We start from the raw sequence: 25,715 nt of genomic DNA on the forward strand, positions 1-25,715 counted from the left end.
GTAACGAGTAACGCAACGGTTTTGTAGAAATGTAGTGAAGTAGAAAGTACAGATACTTACTGCAAGGGCATAGATTCCATCTCATTATTGGGGGGGGACCATAAACAGGAAAATTTCTTAAGACCAATTTTGGGGGACTCGGCAAAGTTACAGTGAAATGTAACATAAAATGTGGTTTAAAGAGTTTTTAAACCACATTCAAGCTGCAGGACCAAAAATGAATAGTAATGCACATCAAACGTGTTTTTCTCAGTAAGCAACCTATTGATAAATAAAACTATAATTTAAATTTTGCTTCCATACGAGTTTTGTTCAGTCTGACTGATCTAATTTCTGCTTCACCTTTGCAAAATTTTAAGGTTCTAAATAAAAATGCTTTAATGAGTAACTGCTCTTAATAAAATTTCTCATAAACATTGATTTATTGGAATGACTCCCAATACAAGTTATGGGCTATTTAAATTATAACTCGTTACGTTGCTTTAATTTTAGGCCTTTTTTTTAGTTTTGCCATGTCCTGGGTGACAGAGAACAAACAGATGTTGGGTAACAGGTTGTGGGGATGGTTTTGTTTTCCTTTTCAGCATCACCTACCATCCAGAAGAGGGCGCCAGTGGTTCGGGTTTTGTCAGGAGGGCGTGCTGATTGGTTCAACAGGACGCACCTGATGGATATTACCATCTTCCAGGAGGAGTATATAAGCAGCGGGTTGCCAGCACTTCTCTGCCAGAGTGTTGCCTTAGTGGTACATCAGGTCCCTGTGTTACATTCAGAGTAGTCTCAAGGTTTCTTCGTGTTTTCTTTACTAGTCTCTTGTCGCTCTTTTCAGGACGCCTACTAGTGACTCTGGAAAAGGTTTCCCAAGTCTTCTGGCCTAGGACTACCTTCTTTGAGGATCCCTCTCCAGCTGGGAACCCACTCCGCTCAGCTGTTCCTCGGTGCTTCCACTCAGATCTACCTGTCCGCCCTCCAACGCCGTCGCCCTTCCTACGCCCTCTTCTCTAACACCACCACTTGGAACCCACTCCCCTCCGCAGACTCTAAACCTCATACTACAAGTAAGCACCTAACTACATTCCAGGAGTTTTGTCATTCCCCACTGTCATTCAACTCACCATCTCTCTCCCTTGCTTGCAGCCGCTCCAGAACTCCTGGTCATTGTCATCCTTTCAGTTGCTCTGCCAAATCACTTGTACATATTGTAAATAAACTATTGCATTTACTCCTCTTCTCCGTGAGTGTTTCTGCATGTGGACTCGAAACATTAAACCCACCATGACAACAGGTAGATAGAAATAAAAATCTGGAGGGTATTGTACCTTAAACGTAGCATTTAAAGCACCAGGGTTATATAGAAAAATATTCAGATTTTATTTTGTGGTTTTAAAATAGAAATAAAGGTATAGGTTTCTTTTTTTCTCTGTTCCAGAGGTGGGACCAAGTCACTGTTTTGCAAGTCTCAAGTAAGCCTCAAGTCTTTGTCCTCAAGTCAAGTCTCAAGTGAAGACAGGCAAAAGTCGAGTCAAGTCGCGAGTTGTCAGCTTGGAATTTCAAGTCCTTTCGAGTCGTCTTTTTACTTTTTTAAACAATGTTCCAATTATGCTAAATGTAAATAATAGACCATGTGTTCTTTTAAAACTCAAACACGCAATGCACTCATTGCAAATAAAGCACAGTGCTTTTGAATTTGGATGTGATGCTAAAATAAATATCCATCAGTCCAAGTGGGTTAAATCTACAGCCAATTTCACATCTCAGTATTGATGAAAACATGTTGCCTGAATCAAACTTGCCAGAATCACTAACCAAGACACAAAATAATGTGCTGCATTACCATCCAGGAACACTCAGAACTATCCCACAGCGTTACCTTCAGGATCCTTACAATTGTAAAAAAAATAAATAAATTTTAACTTTTACAGCAATTTCTGAAGGATAGCAAAATTACTGGATTTTGATTTGTTTTTCTAGCAAAATTATACTATTTGTAAATAGGTTCTGTGCAATGACCATAATGCCGCCATTTGATGAGTTATAACTGGAAAAAACAGTAGACTTAATGCACTGACTGCAGTAAACTATTATCAATATAAAGTCAGAGGAGGAGGAGTAAAACTAACGTAAGAGCCGTGGAGGGGAGGTATTTATGGAAAAACACTAATACGGGAGCAGGATGGGAAAGGGGGGTAAGAAACCGTAGTTTCCCTTATGAATACACCATCCATCCTATGATGGAACTGTTCAACATTATGATGGGACAGAGACAAACTCTCTTCCCTGAGTTCAGGTACAGAACCTGCTTTCTGATCCTGACCCCGCTCACTATCCACCTGGTTCCTGAGCTAACACGGTGCACATTATCTGTGGATACATTTGAAGCACCGGATTTATACAGCATGACTAAACATAGCATACAAGTGAAAGATAAGCGGTATCACCAAAGTAACCCAGAGTTGCTAACACGACATTAGCTAGTCAGTTGTCTCATAGTAAAAGAAGAGTACCACTTACCTCTTTGTGCAACTTCAAATGTCAACAGTTGGAAGTTGTATCTCCATCTGAGATCCTGGTCTTGCAGGTTTTGCATGTTTCGCTCCGTTTTTAATTGGATATTTCATGACTGATGTACCCAAAAGAAATTACTCACAGGAGTATATCTGCTTTGAGCGTTTTTTTTCATCTCTCATTTTCCCCCCCGTTATTTTTAAATCCTGTTAATTTGATTGGTTGTGCTGCAGCTACGCACATACATACAGAGTGCGGAAAAACAGAGGGAGGGTCTGCGCCGGTTAATACAGAATGAGTAAAATTAATTAATGCGGTCACTTTATAAATAATGTGTTTTAAATTTTTGACTTGAGTGAAATATCAAGTCTTTTCAAGTGAAGAGCTTCAGGTCAAGTCCCAAGTCCATGGTGTGAAAGTCAAAGTCAAGTCTCAAAGTCTTGATTTTAACGACTCGAGTCCAAGTCATGTGACTCGAGTCCCCACCTCTGATCTGTTCTCTCTTCTGTTTTCAACTCCCACTCTGAGCTGGTCCACTTGCTCAGTCGCTCCTCCCGTTTCAAACTCTTCTAATGGGGTATATGCCACGAGAGATGGTGACGTATTTCCGTTTGAATTTATTCCAGATAGGTTGGTTCCGGGTCCTGCTGGCTCCTATTGTTCTTGGCCGAAACTGCAAGATCTGTACCATGAAAAAAACGCAAAACTTAAAATATCTGTGAGCTGCTGGTTCAACAACTGAGTTTTGTGGTGTGCCGTTGTTTCCAGTAATTAGTCGGTACCATCCAGTGCTTAGTTTTTTCATTTTCCAGCTGATATCAAGGCGACAGCGGACTGTAGCCAAAACTTAGCCACTACAGCTAACACGCAGTTTGCAGCTGCCTGCAATTTAAAAGCTTGAGGATATTGAAGATCCAGCGTCAGAAATGGGAAGATGGGAGATATAAAGGGAGTTTTACGTGGTTGGTTTAGTGGAATAATTTGTTGGAGGAAAATAATGGAAATCCACTGCAACGGGAACAGGCTGAGAACAGAGGCAGCGATTCGGCACAAGGTAAGTCAATATGTGTGTTGATGTGCGTTTGTGTTATATGGAGTATGAAATTATTTTTAGGCAACTCCTTAGTTTTTGTTTATGTGACAATTATATAACATACATTTAACATGCAGTCGGAGCGATACCGAGCACGGTAATTTAAAAACAGCAGAGAGCAGCAATGCTCCAAACCACACAAGAAGTCAGTCAGATTAAGGTCCAAAACCTTCGCTTTACAGCCGTTTAAGTGGCACCTCTGAGATTCTGCTTAGAAAATGAGGTTATGAAGTTACATCCTCCTGCTGCTTTTTGTTTTTAAAATGGTTAATGGTTACTGTGGGCAAATCCAGCAAGGACCAAGTGAAAAACTCCATCTCTAACACAGAGTGACCTGTGCACCGGAAGCAGGCTATGTGGGAAAAAAATGCGGAAGTGCTAAAACGGAAGTCCGTGGCATATACCCTATTAACTAAAAGTTAAAGAGTTGTTTGCTACCTTTGACAAAAAAGCTTAAGTCTATGAAAGCATTGCAGCAGTTTAGCCAATGAGGTAGCTCATCATGATTCAGCCAAAGTAAGAAAATAATGAACTGCAGTCTGATTTTTATTGTTAATGTGTTTCTTCTTAATTGAGTAGTGGAACTAAGTAAAAGGTGTTGCATGTCTTTTAAGTATTTACTTACTGGAAGTGTTTTTTATATTAGTGCTGCAGAGCCACAGCTAACAGCTAGCTCCTCACTTCAGCGGCTCTAACAGAGCCTGTGCCGTTCAGCCCTAGATATAATATAAGAATAGACCCTCATGGACCGCTCTCGCCTATTGTCGCTGACGAGATTTAGGGCGGCCATCTTGGAGCGGTCCACTACTCCACTCAGCGTTATGTGTTTAGCAGCACAATGACGTATCAGCGGATTTAATCGATCATAACACACTTTTTGTTACTGTAAACCATATTCAAACATCTATCAAAGCAACATTTATAAACAATTGTATTTTTTTAAGTATGTTTTTAATACATAGTTCATCATATTTAAATATGCTTAGTGGCTATAACAATAGAATAGGAATGGAATATTCTGTTATTGATGTATGAAGAGCATATTACAAAGCACACAGCCGTTCATAATTTATTTAATACATTATTTAGTAATATCAATATATATTTATATAACTATACAAACACAAATAAATAATGATTAATACTGAATAATATATACTGGATACTTGTTTATATGTATATACATATGTGTTCTAGCTTCAGTGATTCAGCAGCTGAAATTGAGTCCAAAATCCGGTGAGATTCATCCGTGCTGCAGTGAATCCGTCTCTCTTTATAGATTTCTCCCTCTTCTTCCTCACATCGTGTCTTTAGGAAACTTTCAAAACAAAAACGGAAGATTTAGGATGTATCTTACTTTTGACAGAGTGAAAAAATTACATATAAATAATATATGTAATTTATTTACCATCTGTGTAAACTTTGCCAGTGAATGTTATAACACATAATATAAGTTTTATAATATGTGTTATATTGTTTCATTTCTAATATAGGCCCTTGTGTCAGATAATCTAAGTCAATGTTAGAGAATAATTTTTTTTTTTTAGATTAACAGAATCTCAGTTAGCCTTCATAGCGGGGCTGAACCCGTATTACACCAAGCACTGTAGCTAATATTAGCTGGTATCTCGCCGGTGGACATAAATACAGTAAAGTAATATTCTAATCACAATATATACACAATAATATGTCCATCTTACTTGTGAAATGTTGTCTGTGGAGCCCTCACATCAATAATCCATCGATCAGAACAACAATATCCCTCAGTGCTGAGGCATCTTCTGCTGTTTTGACTGAGCAAAGTAGGAGGGTATACCGCTCCAAGATGGCCGCCGTATTTCCTGCGCTGGAGTAGCCAATGCGGGGTCTACTCTTATATTATGTCTATGCATTCAGCACTGCTGTTGCTCCTCCTACACTTTGGACTGTACCATTGTGGAGGGGAACCTGAAAATTTATTCTTAGTTTTTTCTGAGATAAATGGCAGATTTATTTCGTTCTTTATTTCTTTTGCCTTTTCATATTGATATAATTTAAATGCAAACATTTCTTCAATGATTTTTTTTTTGGGGGGACAATTCTAGACTTTTCCAAGATTGGGGGGTCCGCACCCCCCCCCCCACCCCGACCCCACAATGGATTTACACCTATGACTTACTGTAAAATGTAATAGAGTAAAAGTATCAAGTATCCATTATTAAATCTACTTAAGTACAGATACAAGAAAATTGTACTTAAGTACAGTAGCCAAGTACTTGTACTTTAATTCCCACCACTGCACACTGATGATGGCAAACTACTGGATTATAGCCCCAGCTGCCCTGGGGTAGTCTGACAGAAGCAAGGCAGCCATTTTGAATTATCAACCCTTCTGGTCACCAGTAGGTAAGGTGGGTGGAGTGCCCAAGGACACAAACAACGGGCGGAGCAGGAATCGAACCAGAGAGTTTGCAAAACATTGAGGTAAAAACAAGGTGAACTCCTACCACCGTTGCCACCACCCCATGTTAATCACATGTGCTATAACAATGTAGTGAACAACTGCATTGGCTTAAAGCTAACTAGAAGTTCCTAGGTTCTTCATTTTAGCATGCAGATACTATATTGTTTTCAGATTCTTGTAGGAAACAAAAATGATTGTTAATCAGTTGAAGAGTATCATAAGTTCATCTGCTTGAGGTCACAGGGGTGAAGTGCTTGCTGCCATGGAGACAGGCATGTTTACTCACAGGCTTCAACTTGATTACTATTTGAAGAGGCAGCCTCGCAATCCTTATTCACTGTGGAAATGTGACCTAAATTTAGTCAGAGAAGCTGTGCTTTGAAGTTTGAAATTAGACCAGGGAACTTTTATTCTTCCTTTTAGAAGGAAATGCTTTATGAAACACATTTTTTCACCACTTAATTCTAAATATCAAAGCTTTTGAAGACTCAATTAGCCACATCTCGACTGTTGTCACAACACTGCTGGGGTCTTAGATTTAATAGAGGGTACAAGGGCCCCTGACATAAACAAGCTTCTGAAGTTGTTTCACACAGCAGCATATTTCATGTATACACTCCTGCTTGCTTGTTAAGTACTGCTGCTGCTCTGTGAATGTCATAATATGGCAACATAAACCGTGAAGTATTTTGTGGGTGGGAGCGACATAAAATCAATTTGTTAAAGGTAGAGCCGGGCAGATAGATCTAAGCTCAGAAGGGTGAAAGTAAAGCCTAACATAAATATTTTCACATCTGTGCAAATAACCTTTTCTGAATTCTGTAGGTACATCAAAACCAACTTGAAAAACTTTTATATCAAAATATGATAGTCTTAAAATTCAAATTCAAAAATACCTTATAAATCACAAAGGGAAATTAAATGTTGTTGTAACATATTAATTCTTCAGAGAATTATGTTGCATCTTTGGCAGGTTTAGTTCCATATGTGGAACTAAATCGGATACATGTCCGATAGTTTTCAAAGAGTCTGAAGTCAAAACAGTCTTGTCACATTTTAGCCAACTTTTAAGTTAATATCTCTGTCAATTAAGAGTATAGGAGAGGTGTGAACAAATTAGGTCAAGAGAAATTATGAAAGAATTTTGAGTCAGTGAAGTGCTTCGTGTCCTAGTCAAGACCAGCTAACCTGAGACCAAGACCTGGGTAAGACCGAGATGTTTAAGGGTCTGAAAACAAGACCAAGGGAGGTCGAGACCAAGTCAAGACCAAGACCAGCACACATTACATTGTTATGTAATAAAATGGGAAAAGCGGATTTCCCCCCCTCTCATTATCAATTCAAACTCTTCTTTAGTCCCTTTTCCACTGCACAACAGGATCCAGGCCGACACAGTCCGGCTTAGCATTTTTGCTGCCAGTCAAGTCCGTTCACCTAAAATATCGGTGGTAGAAGACTCCAGGCTCAGAATATAGAAAAACAACATTCACAAACACAAACGTTAACAGCACTGCATTGCATACAGTCTTCCCTTTAAAAACAAACAATGCCATAAAAATACCTGGGGCCTCATGTATAAAGCATGCATACGCACAAAAAATGTAACACATTGGTCTGTGCGCTGAAGCGCATGAAACGCGTCTGTGGGGTAATTTCATTCTAAGTGAAAAAAGAAAACAGGGTTGGATCAGCAGATTAACTCCAAACAGGTTTGATTATTTTTAAGGTGATCAAGGTGTGTATGCAATCACACTTATTCAAGTAGCTGCGCAAAGGTGAGTAGGGTAATCGTAGAGCGATTGGTCCTGATGGAGAACATCACCGATGGAAGGATTCAGAGGGAGCGATTGATCAGAGATCATACTGATCTGCTGGGAAATGTTGATTATGTTTCATTAGTGTTTAGATTGCTCAGACTGATCATCCTGGAGCAAAACTTAATGAAGGAGCCGGGTGGTACCGGTACCGGTCCAGCTGCAGTCATCCTTCAGTAGAGCCGCCTGCCGATAATTAAAATGAGGTCGATAGGTTTAATTTATTGTGCGATTAATTGATTTATCGTTTATCGCGACAGGCCTACATGGAACAACATAACCAAGTGGCAGGCATAGTGTACAGAAACATCTGTGCAGAATATGGACTGGAAGCTCCGAGGTCAAAGTGGGGAACAGTGGTGGAGAATGACCGAGCTAAGATCCTGTGGGACTTCCAGATCCAGACAGACAAAATGGTAATGAAGAACCAACCGGATATTGTGGTGGTGGATAAAGAACAGAGGAAAGCCGTTGTGGTGGATGTAGCAATACCAAGTGGTTACAACATCAGGAAAAAGGAGAAACTGGAGAAATACCAGGGCATCAGAGAGGAATTGGAGAAGGCCTGGAAGGTGAAGACCACAGTGGTGCCTGTGGTCATCGGGGCCCTCGGGGCAGTCACCCCCAAACTGGAGCAGTGGCTCAAACAGATCCCAGGAACAACATCAGACATCTCAGTTCAGAAATGTGCAGTTCTAGGCACAGCCACGATACTGTTTCTTCTTCTGTTTCCCAGGAAACAGAAGAAGATGAACATAGCTGATATGATGGAAGGAAGTACATGATAGGAAGTAACAAAGTACAAGTACTTCGTTACTGTACTGAAGTAAAATTTTCGTGTATCTGCACTTTACTTAAGTAGATTTAATAATGGATACTTTCTACTTTTACTCCACTACATTTTACAGTAAGTATCTGTACTTTCTACTTAATTTCTGCAAAACTGTGGCGTTACTCGTTACATTGCTCTTTTCCCTTAAAATGTGAAATTGAGGGACTAAGGTGGCGCCGTAAAATCCAAGCAATAACGTGACTTAGTGTCTGTTGTCACCCATCGCCTCCACCTTTACTCGCACGTGGAGCTCCAAGACATGCGCAGTGGTTTCCTTTGAGCGGGAGAAGATGTCTGTCTAATCGTCAGTAATATAATAGCGCTGCATAAATTATAAGATATGGTGACATGTAAAACCAGCAGCGCTTCGCTTTCACAGACAGTAGGGACTTTGTCCAACTTTTAGCGTCACTTGGAAGGAAAGCTTAAAGAAAGGTAAGCTCTGTGGATGTGATGCTAGCAAAGCTAGCTGTACAGAGACACATATGTTGCATCTGGATGAAAAAAAGTTATCACTCATGCGCTGAATTATTGTGTGGAGGTGTTGACTGAGGTGTCGCATATATGGGACAACGCTGTGACCAAAGTCTGCATTGATATGACATTCAGGAATGATCCGATTCTTCTGGACGGATCTTTATAGGACTGTAGCCTCACTGAGAGCGTTCTTTGTTCTTGTAATTTTCTGCGTACACTGCAGTAGCTGTTATTTTATTTAATTAAAAAATATATTTATTTAAATGTAAAATACATAAAACAAGAACGTAAGAACGCAGAGCGTGCTCATTGTTTTCGTCTCCTGTCATGGTGGCAGACGTTGCAGCAGGAGGGAGGATGAGAACAGTCACCTCCTTCTGCTTGGTTACTTCTTGCTTATTGCGCCTTGGACAGTGTTCATAGTTGAGCGTTGACCATTAATTGCTATGTTTAATGGTTCAGACAGTTGTGGTTTCTGACACTGGCAATATGGACAACCGCCCAGGGCGTTAGTTTTTTTAGGGCGGCAGGAGAGCTCTGTGTATTGTGGCACAGAGATGAAAGCAAAACAGAATGAAGAAGAGTTTGAATTGATACCGCTTAAATTTATTTCACCTCTAAGTATTTAATATCTCGGTGTTTTTATAGGATTGTGGCTCTTTCAGATCAATTTGAGAAGCAATTTTGATAGGTAAACTTAATTTTATTGTGTCATGTAGCATGGGGTGCCAAGATTTGGTCTTGGTTCGGTGGTCTAGACTACAACTCTGCTACGTGGCTCCTTGGTTCCATGTCCTCCCTTGCCAGTTGGATTTCTTTCAAAATAAATGCCACTAGTGGCAAAACAAGTGAAGTTCATGCTATGTTAGGACAGGAGACAAGATGTTTCCATCCCTGAAATTATGATGCATAGAATCAAATATCTAAGTCTAAACTATGTTACAGAGAGTAAACATAATAAAAACATGCTTTATCTGTGGCATTGTTCATTACAATGGCACATTTCTGATGTATTAAAATTAAATACGATCAGTACACTTAATGATATTAGCAATTAGGTATTATCCAGCAAGTACTTTTACTTTTATTACTTAAGTATCTTTAAAAGCCAGTACTTTTTTACTTTTACTTAAGTAAAATGTTAATGTGGTACTTTTACTTTTACTTGAGTACATTTTTTGAGTACTTTCTCCACCACTGACCATCAGAACAACAACAACTGGATCTCCTTCAGGAGGAAGCAGCTACCAGGAGAGATGGCAGAGCTCCAGGGAGAGTTGAGACAAACAAAAGAAAAATAAAAGTTGCGTCACAGTGAACAAAGTCTCTTTATTTATGCTCACTCCACACATTGTACTGTAGTTTATATAGCATTAAGGTCCTAATACAATCCTCCCAAAACGTGAGGAGCTTTAAGCAGTTAGCTACCCTAACCCTGTTACAGAGTCAAATTGGGCCGGTGGTGGTCACTCCGAAATGGAGCCGAGCCAAGCCGGATTGCTTGAGTAGAGCCAGTGGTAAAGGGGCTTTAGAGGTGTGTTTGGGGTCATTATCATACTGGAACAGTGCTCTGTGACACAGTTTTCAGAGGGAGGGAATTATGCTCTGCTTCAGTAGTTCACAGTACATATTGGAGTTCATGAAATGTAACTCCCCAACATCTGCTGCACTCCTGCAGCTCCAGACCATGGCATTCCCACCACCATGCTTGACTGTAGGCATCACACACTTATCTTTGTACTCTTCACCTGACAGCTACAACACATGCTGGAGACCATCTGAACCAAACAAATTAATCTTGGTCTCATCAGACCATAGGACCTAGTTCCAGTAATCCATACCCTTGTTGACATATCTTGAGCAAACTGTTTGTGGACTTTCTTGTGTGTAGACTTCAGAAGAGGCTTCCTTCGAGGGTGACAGCCATGCAGACTAATTTGATGCATATGGTCTGAGCTCTGACAGGCTGTTCTCCCACCTCTTCAATCTCTACATTTGGATGTAATGCTGAGCACGTGCACTGAGCTTCTTTGGACGACCAATGCAAGATCTGTTCTGAGTGGACCTCCCTCTTTTAGAAAGCTGGATGATCTTGGCCACTGTACTGCAGCTCAGTTTCAGGGTGTTAGCAATCCTCCTGTAGCCTTGGCCATCTTCATGTAGCGCAACAATTCATCTTTCAAGATCCTCAGAGAGTTCTTTACCATGAGGTGCCATGTTGGAACTTTCAGTGATCAGTATGAGAGTGTGTGAAAACTGTACTACAAAATCTAACACACCTGCTCCCTATGCACACTTTATACCTAGTAACACTAACTAGTCACATGACATTTTGGAGGGTATAGTCTAGGGGTGTACTCACTTTTGTTGCTGGTGGTTTAGACATTAATGACTGTATTCAGAGTTATTTTGAGGGAGGAATAAATTTACACTGTTATATAAGCTGCACACAGACTACTTTTCATTTTGTCAAAGTGTCATTTTGTCAGTGTTGTCCCATGAAAAGATATACTTAAATATGTTCATAAATGTGAGGGGTGTGCTCACTTTTGTGATACACTGTATATCAATGCAGTTTTGATCAATAATAAAATCTATTTAGACCAATAGAATATATCAGAATCTGGTAGCAACCTTGTGTGTGCTAACAGATTATTTAGCTTGCTAGTTGTGAGGCAAACTATAAAGTACTAAGCAACATGTTGCTTACCTCATTGTTTATGACAATAAGTGGTAAAAAGTACAAGGGACAAGTCAAATACTCTTGCCCTTTTCTCTCTCTCCCTCTCTGTTTTTTTTTCTTTTTCTTTTGAAAATCTGATTTTATAACTTTCTTAGCAGCATAGTAACTTCACAATCGTTCTTGTTTCCTGTCTGCTGCTAACAGCGTCACTCTGAAGGCTCCAAGCAGGAACGAACCATTTAACACAGATAAGGGGGTTCAGGGCAAATATGGATGTGTGTTTTGATCTGGGAGTGGGAACATTAAATTTTTACAGCTAAAAACAATCTTTGAAAATACAATATGATTAATTTTGTAATTGACAGGGCCCCAAATTTTTTTTTTAATTTCTATGAACAAAAAATAAATAATTAAATTGTGGAGGGCCCCCTGTTGGTCAGGGCCCCTAGAATTATCATCACTTTCCCCCCTATACCGCGCCCCTGCTCCTGCCACATGTCGGTGCCACATTCCTTGCCAAAGGGCAAGTGCCTACCGATCTGGATGTCAGTGTATAAATGTGTGTGCATTTGTGAGTGTGAATGGGTGAATATGACTCTAGTGTAACGCGCTTTGAGTGGTCAAAATGACTGGAAAAGCGCTATATAAGTTCAGTCCATTTACTATTCCATTTATAGTGGGCGTGGTATATGAGCTGCTGCGTCCAGTCAGACACATATCCTCTCCCCCTGTACTTTAACTCAGAGGTTCCCAAACGGTGGGGGGCGCCGTGCCATTGCAGGAGGGGTGGGGGGGATGAGCAGCCGTCTGGATGAAAAAAAACAAAAAAAAAAACATGATCGCTGTATGCGCTGGGTTTTTACCTTAGAATGGCCAACTCTCCTCTGTCAATTTGATACAGTAGAGGCTTCCACACTTCCCATATCTGTGTCCTCTGTCAGTTTATCAGCAGTTAAAACTGTTTAATCTGTTGTTAACATGTCGTAACCTGTTTTTCCGAGCCGCCTTTAAACGCAACATGAGCGCTACGATGCTCACGCTGGGTTTCCACCTGTGAAGGAGACCTGCTGCTGCTGGGCGGAGCTTCGCAGGTGTCTTAGAATCATGGCAGCAAACCAGCAAAACACAAAGAACTTTTCACAGTTTTCCCCCCAAACTAACAGACTGTTGAGTAAAGCTGTTGGATGCAGGTAAAGTTAGCTAAAAGATGACTAGCTAGCTAATATCAATACAGCACCTTAAGCTTGTTAACTAGTAGCCTGTAGGCTACCGATGTTGTCTATGTTCAGCTACGTACATTCATTTTGCCCTCAAAAAAGTAAATTCCTTCCCCCCATACTCCTTCTTAGAGACAGATCCGCCCCCCCCAAGACACATCGTTCAACCAGAGAACTATTTGTAATCCATGGGGGGGCCCAGGAGAAAAAGATTGGGAACCACTGCTTTAGCTGATCTTTTTTAGAAAACATTAGTCATGGGTAGATGAGGCATCATGTATCGTTTCGACCCATAGCAAAACTGTGTCGATTCTGTCTTGATACTGTGTCACTGAATACTGACATCTGCTGGACATTAAAAAATCCTACAGGCAATGTAGTGATTTGATGACCTAGTCCAGGCACGTGCAGGGGGGGGAGGTCTGGAGGACTTGAGCACCTGCCCCTTTTGCTTCTTGCCCCAAAGTGCCCTTTTGGTTAAATTTCTTTTTTTTTTTTTTTTTTTTTTTCGTTTTATTATTTCCTAAGCCCTCTTCTGACACATAATAACATGTACTAAAATTATTTGTTTTTCTTGGGTTTTTATGTACAACATAATAAGCCCTCCGATCACCTTGTTACCTTTGACCTTTTGCCCGTGACGCATGACGCAGTTGCCTCTCGTGCAGTGAGATGAGGTGGCTAACTGGAGCTCAACGTAGCAAACGTTCCAGATTACAGATCAGTTTTTGGTGAATTATATATATATATAAAAAAATGTTTTTGGTGAATAAAGTGGAGTAGACTTGCTACTTGTCAGATGACAAGAAACGTTAAAGTATCGTTTCTGCTTCAGCCCGGAGTCGCGGTTTAAGCAGAGAGGTAATGAAATACAACAGACACTGACAGGCCTCTGCGTCTGCCTGTCTCTGAAGAACTACTGAGGGGAGGAGACAACCAGGTGAGGAAAAACTGTTCTTATCTATTGATTCAGTATTGTTATCATACAGATATTAGGCTATTGTTGTGCTATTAGCTAGCTGCTAGCTAACGACTTTGCTAACAAAGCAAGATAACTAAAAAACTTCTTCCCTGTATCATTAATGATAGCAGTCATTTTTCAGTATTGATTATGCAATAAGGGCACATCGCCCGTCCAAAACCGATCATCTCCATAACGGATATATCCGATTTTCTAATTTCCTTTGCTGCATAATGTACATTGCATTTATTCTGGCGTTAGGTAAATGTATCTTGAAGGAGAATAGCACTTAAATAAGAGACCAACAAGGATATTCATTTAGAATTAAAAATAACTCACCCTGAATTACCATGATAGATATAATGTATGTAATAAAAGTGTCTCATTAATGAAGGGGAAAAAACTCAATCCAGACTTTAAGTAAGTTTAGGGTCTGGTACGCAGAGTATGAAGTTAAACCCCCCCCCCCCCCCAATGATTCAATAAAAAAAAAAACCTCAGTTAAGTAAAACAAAATTGTAATCAAAACTTTTGGAATTGTAATGATTCCTTTTTTTAAAACTAAAAGTTTTGCTTAAAAAACTTTTTTTAATTAAGTGACTCATTTTTGTTTTGTGAACTTAAAAAGTTATTTGCCAAACATAAACTTTTATTTGCACACATCAGAAATCTTCCTGGGCATCTAGAGGATGCCCAGGAAAATGACGGTGCTCCAACAAAAAATAAAACTCAAACCAAAAACAAAGAAAAAGACTAACAAAACTAGAACAGGAAAAACACAGATCCTGAAAGTTACAGGAAAACACCTCCAGTGAAATGCTATTTAAACCTGCAACTAGTCTAAAAACAAATTTGCACTTCTGTTTAATCCAAATTAAGTCAACAGCTCCGTCGGGCCCCCAAGAGCTTCAGGGGCCCCATAAATGCTAATATTTTAAAACAGACCACAGATACATAAATGTAACACTTGTTTATTGAGATTATCAATGCTGTTAAACTTTATTCAATTTCAACATGCATAAATTAAAAGATTTTAAGTTGTTTAATATTTAAGTACAAGATTTTAAGGAACTGGCAAGTTTACTTTGTAAAACTTCAAAGAACAATATTCATAGTTAGATTGTTTTGTTACCTTAGCAACAATCTGATGCTGTGAGTTTAATCTTTGAATTTACAAATACAAATTAGTAAACTGCGATTATAACTTATTGCTTTTTAGGCTGGCCAATTAAACTACTCCTTTCTCCCATATTTCACTAAATCTAACACAGAAGCTGTTAGAGGTGCTGATGATTGTAGCAGCTGGAGGGGCCCCTAAGTCAAGTCTGCGCAGGGCCTCATGTAACCTTGGACCAGCCCTGCACAATGAGTAAATCCGCTGCACTGCGCAGAGATGCGCAACAAACGGGAGATTTGGCTTTAGTAGTTGTTCCATTTCGTGTCTGTTGAGTTTTAATTGTCACAGAAACTATTCTGGTTGGTCGAGTTCATGGGACTCGACCGTGCCTGACGGTCACGAGCAATGACGCAACTGAACATTATTCAGGTGGATGCGAAAACATAAATCGGCGCCCCCCCACACGAGGGAAGGAACTTCAGGGTGAAGGACCGACGCTCAACCCCTCCTCCCCCCCGCCGAGGCGACGCTGCATGAAGTCAGCGTCGCATGTACACTTCTCGCTACATGTAGCGAGAAGTGTAAAACTCGCTACATGTACCTCGTTATGTGCGAGAGGTGAAGGAGCGTGAGGCGCGCTGAACTGTATGGGAAAACATAATCGGCGCGTCGCCCCCTCCAGACGGGGTTTTGGCGCCCCCTCTGGTGCTGCGCCCCTATGCGTTGCATGCGCTGCATACCCACTTTTTGCGCCTCTGGTCACGAGTTTCTCAGATCTCCGCGCATTAACTCTAAGTAGACGACGCATTTGATATGGTTTGATGCATCGTGTAACCGGAAAAATAATACTAAAAATAATAATAAAATAATATAAAATCAGCGTGATGCGTGACTCCGAGGAGAGCGTTAAAGCTCCTCACCGGGCTGAACCTGCATGATCAGGTTAGCGCTGCTCGTTATCCACAAACGCTCCGGCCAACCGGGACCACAGACATAAACTATACAGGGAAGACAGACACAGAGCCACACGCTGGGCAGCGGGTTGAGATGGAAACGTCGCATATAATTGTTTGTTCACAGAGATAAATCATTCACCGCTCCACAACGCGCCTCTGAATTCGCTACAAGTTATTCCTGTGGTTCACATTGAGCTGCGCAACCAGAGCTAACGCGGCAGGTTTTAAACTCTTCCCTAGAGTTCTCCAAAGGATCATAATTCCTCACAGTAGGTTTATGTAAATATCCATACAGGTCAGCCTGAGTCCAGTTTGAGTGAAAGGAGGCGCGCGCGATCCGCGCTGAGGTAAAGCAGCGGCAGCGCGAGGCAAAGCGCAGAGGCGCCAGCTGTGTGATTGGTCCATGTGCTGTCGGGTTTAAATGCATAAACTATAAACCTATCTATTATAAACCTATCCTTAAGGATAAATCTGCTCTGCTAGTGAAATGCTAAGAGCAACAGAGACGCTTGCAGCCTGGCTTTAAAAAAAAAGCGATTTTTTTTTTCTATTTATTTTCAACGAAACGTAAACAAGCAACGCTTAGCCTGGCGGCGAGGCCAGTAAAGCATGACGGGCCGCCAGGCTTATATTACACTGGGGAAAACCCTGCAGTATATTTTCATTTAGATACACAATTACATTACATTTCAGATACATAATTTCCTTTTGCAAATGCATAAACACAAAGCTTTAAACTTTTATAGCCACTTGAAAGAACTTGGTGTGAATCAACTTTAAGCCGCAGGTGCGCTTTTATTTTGAAAGGAGCTTGAAAAGGAAGGCGCCGTAACGCCTTGTTGCATGGAGCACGTCACAATCGAGTGTGGGCTGGCTTTACCCCAGTTAAAAAAAACTTATGAGACTGATGTGTGTGTGTGTGTTTTCATTCCCTCAAACTTAAATTTAAAATACTAGATATTTTTTAAATATTTTACTTAAAACGAACCTACATGATATTTTACATAGTTTTGTTTCTTCTCTCCAATAAAGAGCACATAAAATAATTTTGCTCAGGAGCTTATAATTCATGTGTTATGGTTTCATCCGGAAGTGTTGCACCCTGTCGGCTCTCCACTGACAGGCTGGAGTTCAACTTCTGCCTCCATATGGAGAACTTGCAGCCATTAACGTCTCACTAAGCAGACTTTGAGGTTACCAGAGAACGGAGAACAGTGTGCTTATTTCAGCGGTTCCTTCCGAGTAGAGTCACAGCGGAGCGGCAGCAGAGCCCGGTCCCGCCCCCGCTGTCTGTCCGTCAGTGTCACCGTCACATACTCGGTGCTGTACAGCCGTGCGCGACTTCTCGCTCCCGAGCGCTTCTTTTTTCTCCCTCCCACCTTTGCAGTTTCAGCACCGCGACAATGTCCGAATACTTCAGCCTGTCGGACTGCGACGTCATCGGCTTCGACCTGGACCACACGCTGTGCCGCTACCATCTGAAGGAGACCTCCAGGGTGAGTTCCGCTCTGCTGGTACATAACTGGACGGTGGCCGCGACGGTTCGACTTGTCCTCGCGCATTGTGCCGGAGAAATGCTCAGCGGTCAGCTTGTTCTGGCTCGTGCCCAAAGAGTAGGATGCTGGTGTGTGTCGGAGCGCTCTGTGCTTTGATGTGTGTGCGTGGTGAAGCGACATTGCTGCAGTCACTTTGCGTGACTCACAGGTTGGAGCGTCGGCGTCTCGTGTATGGGTGACTTTGAATCCCCCTTAGGCCGAGCTGGATATTTTGACTCCCGTAGAGAACAGCTGGACCATCGCAGGTTCTGTTGGTGGCCTGCGGTTTAACCAGGCCTGGGGTCCATTTTCACCCTGTTTCGTACAATTTTTCGTGCATGTTGTTTGCATGCTGTGGAAACACAATAATGCCAAATAACGACCTTCTGAACGGCATTCTTGTAAATGTACCCAATGCATATGATATAGAATTTGTATGATTATTTTTCCCTAGAAAGGATCATGTTGATAATGACTCATACACTGTATGCAAGCTCAGAATGTTATAAGTAGGTCTGGACTGGAGTTATCATGTATTTACTTTGAGACTTCTGCATATTGTTTTGCCCTTTAAACCCTCACATAAACAACTTCTTGGAATCAGGAAGAGCAGTGTGGTTTTCGTCCTGGTCGTGGAACACTGGACCAGCTCTACACCCTCAGCAGGGTCCTGGAGGGTGCATGGGAGTTCACCCAACTAGTCTACATTTGTTTTGTGGACTTTGAGAAGGTGTTTGACCGTGTCCTTCGGGGAACCCTGTGGGGGGTCTCCTGGAGTATGGGTTACCGGACCCTTTGATACGGGCTCGTTTCCAGTGAGGGTTGGACTCCGCCAAGGTTGCCCTTTCTCACTGATTCTGTTCATTACTTTCGTGGACAGAATTTCTAGGCACATCCAATGTGTTGAGGGGACCCATTTTGGTGTCCTCAGAATCGCATCTCTGCTTTTTGCGGATGATGTGGTCCTATTGGCTTCATCGGGGCGTGATCTTCCTTGGATGTACAGTTTCCAAGCTTCCACCTCACAGAGCAACCCTCCTCTGATGGAGCTGAGTGGCTCCCCCACTCAACTCTGTCAGACTAGCCAGCAGCAATTAGCAAACACCCAGTGGAACTGTGCTTCTGATGAGCTTATTATACAAGTTACAGTTAGTTATCAGTGCAATGCTGGTAAAAACATTGTTAAAAGGTTAATAGAGGAGCATTGTTGAGATGTCTCTGTAACTGATGTCGCTCTGTCTGGTCATTTTGCTGTTATGTTTGAAAGTACAGACTCCATTGACTCTCGTAGCAAAACAACTACTATCACATAGCCTTCTTCTACAGAGAACACTGCAGAAACGTTTAATCAATTATACTGCTCCTCCCCGCCTTTGTTCTGTAACCTTGTAGATGAGTTGGCAGATGACTTCCATTCTAAAATTTCAGATATAATTGATTCCATTTCTCACATTAAAGTGAAGATCATGGGTTTGTGTTGATTTTAGCAGTTTATGAGAAGCTTTAGACTAAACGGGAGACTAGATCCCCATACTCCAAAAATATTCCACCTCTTTCATTGTCCTGGTACGTCAAGACATGGTTCTAAAAACAAAAAAAGGTAATAAAATACGCAAAGTAACTTTACAAAATAAGTGTCACAAAATACACTAGTATGAAATAAATAAATTACATTAAAATCAATAAATGAATCCTGAAATGAATAAAAAAAATGTAAAAATTATATTTAAAAAAATTGGCTTCATTTCATGGGATTATTGATAAATATGCATCTTCATCTTGATAAAGATGAAATGTTTATTAATAACATTTATTTTGAATGAAAAGGTTCTCCATAGCAAGGCATTGCTGTGCTCTTCTTTATGAGTGCTTTTCGAAAATAAAGTTGCACCTCTGGTTCAGGTTTGATTCACACATTAAGTTGCTTTCCAGCAGCTATTAAAGTTTAAAACTTCAAAGGAAGATACATATTTGTAGTACATTTAATTATTTCAAGTCTGTGCTGTCCACTTTTTGACTTTCTCCTTCCTCCTTCCTGTGTTTACAGCTTATCTATGAGAGCTTTGCCAGGTACCTGGTGGAGCATAAGGGATATGACAAGGACCTTCTGAATCTGACTCCTGCTACCTGGGATTTCTGGTGAGTGTCCTTTACCAGGAGGTTTTTTAGCTTGCAGACATGTATAGATGTATAGATAGGCCCAATGCGATAAACAATAAATCAATTAATCACATGATAAATTAAAATTATCGACCCCATTTTAATTTATCGGCTTTATCATTTCTTCCTGCCTTTTTCTCTTTCTATTGATGACATTGAATGAAAAAAGGCTCAACTCCGATGCTCTCCACTGACCCGCCCTTCCTCATTCCCTTAGTGTAATGCTCAGCTCACACTACACGTTTTTAGAATTGTCAGCTGATCGTCGGCACATTTTCAAAAACTAGCTGACAAAAAAATCGTAAGTATAACGGGTTCGATCGGATTTAATCGTGTCGTGTGTCCAGCCACAAGACAAGAGCAACACACCACACACAAACCGATTTCTCTCACCGATATTCAGATTTCAGACAGAAAATCCCATAAAAATCCATTATATCAGACGTGAATTTAAAGTAAACGAACGCGGCTGAATGAATAGCCTTATCATTACAACCTAAATATGTCACATGAACGATGAACGGCTGAAAAGTTCAACTGCGGTAGCAATTTCGTTCCAACTCCTCTCCTTGTCATTTCTGTGGATATTCCTGTCACGAAATGTTGAATAAACATATCATCTTCGATGTCCGCTGGACTTTGGGTTGGGCCGTGTCAACTGTTTGGGATTCCCCTCCATGCTTTCTGAGTGGAAAGCATGGAGGGGAATCCATGCTTTCTGATTGGCTACCTGTCACATTCAACAGGCTGCGTTCTCGCTCCCAGTGGAGGAAAACCCCACATGCTGCAGTGATAAACTGACCAAGACAATCCAACATGTTGAATATGCCTGATTTAGATCGTAGCGCTCCCGACGTTCTACCGACTGATCCAGTAGTAACACACCACACACTACGGGATGATCGGTTACGATCGTTGGACGTTCCAAGATTGTCATAAGAGAGAAAATCGGGGCAAAAAAAGCATGTAGTGTGAACTGGGCTTCAGGGAGGAGTGAACTATTGGATCAGACAGTGGGATATCATATGCTCATCTTCTCTATTTAAATCTAATGATTATTGAAAGGCAATATAGTGTACAGACTTCATAATCTGCACTCTTTTGGTTGAATGTAGTTTATATTTCCTCTTTGGTTTTATGTTGTATTTAGTTTTTATTCAAGTGCATTTTTTGTTAACGGAGACTGAGAGTCAATTTTATTTTTGTTTATGATTGTTTTGCTTACCAGTTCTAGTGTTTAGTGTTCTTTTGAAAATAAAGTTGTTGTTTTTTTTTTGTTTTGCAGGATATCGCTTGCATTACTATGCCATTACCATTATATCAGTTTTAAATGGTCTTCAAACAATATTTTTGTTTATCGCAATAATTTTTGAGACAGTTAATCGTCCAGAAAAATTTGTTATTGTGACAGGCCTACCTATAGAAAACAAATGGATTCCAAGATTACAGGTCAGTGATTCTTGAGAATAGGGACAAAACAGGTCCTATGGATAAAGCATGAAATTTGAATAAAATATACACAAAATATATTTTTTTCAAATATCTAACTAAACTAACCTGGGTCATGTAAGCACAACAATGTATATTTTTCTTTTTTTTGCTGAATATTTTTTTATTTTAAACATTGTAGTCGGTGGATGATGCCTGTAAAAGCCCTTGTCCAGGAGCAGAACTCAATACATTCTTATAGTTTAAAACAATTAAAGAAATACTAAAATTATATATTATGACAATTAAGTATAAGTAGTCATATAAATAATTATAAAAGTATCGATAAATTGAATTAAAAATAATTTTTAGATATTTTCCAACTCCGTTGAAATTTGTCCTTAGTTTTTGTCAACACCGTCAGAAATGAAAAGAATGTAAAAAAATCAGGCATTATCGGGGGGCACCAGAACTTCTGAGGACCCCATGACGTTGTCTTTTCTCTTCCTTTGCTAGGAGGGCTAGTTAGCTCCGGTTAGCTTAAGTTATTCTTTAGTTTTTTCTTCTGTTTTATTCCTAAGTTGTTTGTCACAACCATGATGTGTCAACTCCATAACTGACAGTTTACAAAACTTTGATGAAATTTTGCGAAATAAAAGCTTAATTTTGGTATAATGTAAAGATTTCATGGACCTGACGAGCTACAATATGGCCTCCTTCAGAATAACATCATATAAATTGAGGTAGTTTGGCATTTCATCAACTCCGTCAGATGTCAACTCCGTCAGAGTTTTTCTGACTCTTTCAGTGAAATTGTTATCAAATCTCACTTAATTGTGCAATTAATTCATTTTAATGTATTTTGCATGAATTGCATTACTTCACATGTACCAAGTTTTTCATTTTACTCACTAGTTTGTCACCACCTTCAGTTCTGTGTCAACTCCGTCATGCACTGTCAACTCCATCAGATGGACTTTTTCTCGTTTTTTGTTTTAAATAATATTTATTTTATTTCTTGAGAAGCATTTGTCTGTAAATTGAGTAAAAATATCACTAATGGGGTATTTTAAAAATCATTTTAGATTTATTTTTGTCAGATGGTGATGACAAAGTTTTGGGTCAGGTCGATTAAAAATGTAATTTTTTTTTTAAAAATTCGCAACTGGGAGCCTGTACCTTAGCATCTTCATATTTTCTAAACATTATTTGTCATATTTGCATACATAAGGTTGAGAAATAATTAAAAAAAAATATGGGAGAATTAAAACCCATTTTGTCCCTATTCTCAAGAATCACTGAGGTGCATTTCAGTTCATAGATTCACCACACAGGGTGGTATAGCCCAAGGATTCCTTTCAGTTAGATTTAGGAATGCACAATATTTAAACACTAACATTGATATCAGCCAATAGCAGTCCTTTTTTAACATATTCGTATAGGTCTGAAAAATAAAACTGAGCCAATTTAACAACCGATATTTATTTCCATCTTGTTACTTTTTGTTTCTGGAGTGGAAGGGAGAGGGTAGGTCATGTGGTATTTGTTTGGTCATGTGACAGTGATGCAGCAAAGTATTGTGGGGAGCTGAACCAGAGAAGCAGAGGTGATGTCAGTGGAACATAATGTATACAATATCAGCTATTGATATTGTATATCGATGTGCTAATGCATCCTATATTAATCCTCTGGTTTGGGAACCACTGAATTAGACAATTAAAATCTAAAGTTCTGTTACTCAATTTTAATATTATATTAATTTTGATTCAGTTTTTCTACTTTTCAGCAGTTCACAACAACTGCAAACTCGAAGCACTTTACAAAGACAGACAGAATCTATTTAAACACAGAAACAGTTTCATGTAGAGCTTGTCTGGTGCTTGTTTGTCTAAAGCCAAACTGGCCACAACAGGAAATTTAAAGCCCCTTGATCCAGCTGTTGAATTATTCATAACCTGTTTCAATGTGTTTAATAAAATTAATTCTTTATTTTTTACCTGGGTCTATGCAGAATGTCTTTAAAGTAAGTGTGTATAATGGCAGGCTGACTACATTATGCACAAAGGAAGAAAACAGTCATCATGTTTGAATGTTTTAATCAGTCGAATGAAAAATGTTTTTATGTTCACTATTTAAAAATAGTGTTTCAAACACTTTACTTAAAGCTTTTTTGTTACAATTGTCTGAACAGTCGCACAGAAAATTAGCCAATAACAAAATGTAGGTGATTTGCACAAAGAAAATTATATCAAAAACAATTTTACATCATTTTTTTCCCCACATTTGGAGCCAGTTGGTGAAAACACTCATCTTTACCACATATGAAAATTATGTTGCTAACAAAGTAAGATGTATGGAATGGTTTATATAGTTTTCATTGCCATCTGGGAAAAATATTTTTCTTAATTCTTTTTTGTGTTGTTTTAGTTGAAAATATTTTTAAATACTGTGCTGACTACTTTAAAGAATAAGGTGAATACACACAAACCCATCAGTATCTATCACATCTACTGATGCTGAAATGGAACCAATCCACTTTCTGAGTGGAGTTTGCTTTCTCCTCAGACTATTATGTAGTCTGAGGTGTAAGCAAATTTACTATTATTTAGTAAATTTGCTTACAATTTAGTCTTATAATAAATAATAGCAATAATTAACATTATTTGATAATAATGGATAAAAAGGATAAAAAAATCATAAAGTCTCTAGAACATAAAACAGTGTGTAATGTTAATCTATCTACTAAGCACCTGCAAAATGCTAATAATCTTGCACAATAACCAAACTTCTTACAAATACCAACATACTACTGTCGAGACGGCTGCTTAGTCATCTCATAGTCGACCTAGCAGCCATCTGAGAAGCTGCTTTTGTGACAGCTTTTTCTGACAGATCCCTTCGTGTATCCAGATGGCAGCATTGAAAATCTTTGTATTTGCTCCCAGTTTGTGTGTATTTTTGATTCTTGCAGGATCCTGACTGTAGTTATTCTCCTAACTTACATTTTAGCAGAAAGCCAATATACTGCCATGTTGCTGCCATGGCACTGTTTTATGCTGCCCTCCGGTGACAAATCTAGATGATTGTTGAGCTACTTTTGTTTCCTTGTATTATTTTTGTTCATTTCTTGTACAACCATATCACTAGCTGTTTTCTACTGTTAAAATCATATTCCTAAATCAAAAATGCCCAAAATATTGAAAGATGTTAATAGTAATGAGATAAAATCTTAAATCTTAGCTTCATCTTATTTTTAAATTTCCATTTTGTTTCCAGTTTTAAGGGGTTGGTGGTGGATCTGGAGGACGGAAACATTGTGAAGTTGGCTGAAGATGGCACTGTTTTAAGGTATGCTTATTTGTCATAAAATGTATGCTTAGATCCCAGTCAATTTTGAAAGGTATTTGTGGATGTTTCTTGTTTGAATAGGGCAACGCATGGAACCAACGACCTCAGCACAGAAGAACTCATGAAACATTATGGGCCAAAACGGGAGTGGAAGCACTTCAACAGCCTAAGCACATCGTTTACAAGATCAGGTGGGATGGTTATGTTGTAATTTATCTTTGAATGAAGTTATGTCAGCTTTCCTGTCAAACCTTAGATGTTCTATCTTTCACCTCAGTCATAGACTCGTCTGCTTCCACAAGCTTGTCTTCAACCAAATCAGGAGATGCTGCTACTCCCTTTTCCTCTCCCTCCCATTTTTCTGTATCTAGAAGTCAGGTGAAGGCAACAGCTGGCGGCTGAGCCAGAATAAGTCTGCAGGTCCAAATAGTGTCAGCCCAAGAGTCCTGAAGGCCTGTGCAGATAAGCTCTGTGGGATTATGCAGCACCTCTTCAACCTCAGCTTAACCCAAGAGAAGGTTTTGGTTTTGTGGAAGACATCCTGCCTGGTTCCAGTACGGAAGAAAACTCACCCATCAGTCGTCAATGACTATAGTCCTGTTGCCCTGACATCCTACAACATGAAGGTCCCGGAGAGACTCCTGCTGGCCCACCTGAGTAAACAGGGTAGCACATCTCAGGACCCCTGCAGTTTGCATATAGTTGTGGAGTTGGAGTTGAAGACGCTGTCATGCACCTACTTCAAGAAACTCACTGTCATCTGGGCAAAGCAGGCAGCTCTGTGAGGATCATGTTTTTTGATTTCTCCAGTGCATTTAACACAATTAAGCCTGATCTGCTCTGTGAGAAGCTCCAGAAAACACAGGTGGAGGCCTCAACAATCACCTGGATCTATGACTATGACTACCTCACAAACAGACCACAGTTTGTGAGACTGGAGGACTGTGTATCTAACCAGGTGGTCTGCAACACAGAAACACCAGAGGGCACTGTGCTTCACAATTCATTTTCACTTAAGACTTCCAACACAAGTCCAACTCGTATGACTCTGCAGTTGTCTGTTGTATCAGAGATGGACAAGAAGCTGAGTACAGAGAGTTGGTGGACCACTTTGTGTCATGGTGTGGGAACAATTGCCTTGTCTTG

General features: G+C 39.9%; 1 protein-coding gene across 2 annotated transcripts in view; it reads left to right on the forward strand.

The window, feature by feature from the left end:
• The first annotated feature begins 17,006 nt into the window (after positions 1–17,006).
• Positions 17,007–25,715, forward strand: part of nt5dc1 (5'-nucleotidase domain containing 1) — a 163,770-nt gene continuing 155,061 nt past the window's right edge. For both annotated transcript variants that reach the window (XM_088002201.1, XM_088002202.1), the window contains exons 1-4: positions 17,007–17,594; positions 19,681–19,772; positions 24,498–24,569; positions 24,651–24,760. In XM_088002201.1, the coding sequence (XP_087858327.1) occupies positions 17,502–17,594; positions 19,681–19,772; positions 24,498–24,569; positions 24,651–24,760 (367 nt within the window). In that variant the 5' untranslated portion in view covers positions 17,007–17,501. The remainder of the gene's footprint in view (positions 17,595–19,680; positions 19,773–24,497; positions 24,570–24,650; positions 24,761–25,715) is intronic.

This window comes from Poecilia mexicana, unplaced genomic scaffold (genome assembly GCF_051168715.1).
Source record: "Poecilia mexicana isolate PSO_F unplaced genomic scaffold, ASM5116871v1 scaffold_21, whole genome shotgun sequence".
NCBI lineage: Eukaryota > Metazoa > Chordata > Actinopteri > Cyprinodontiformes > Poeciliidae > Poecilia > Poecilia mexicana.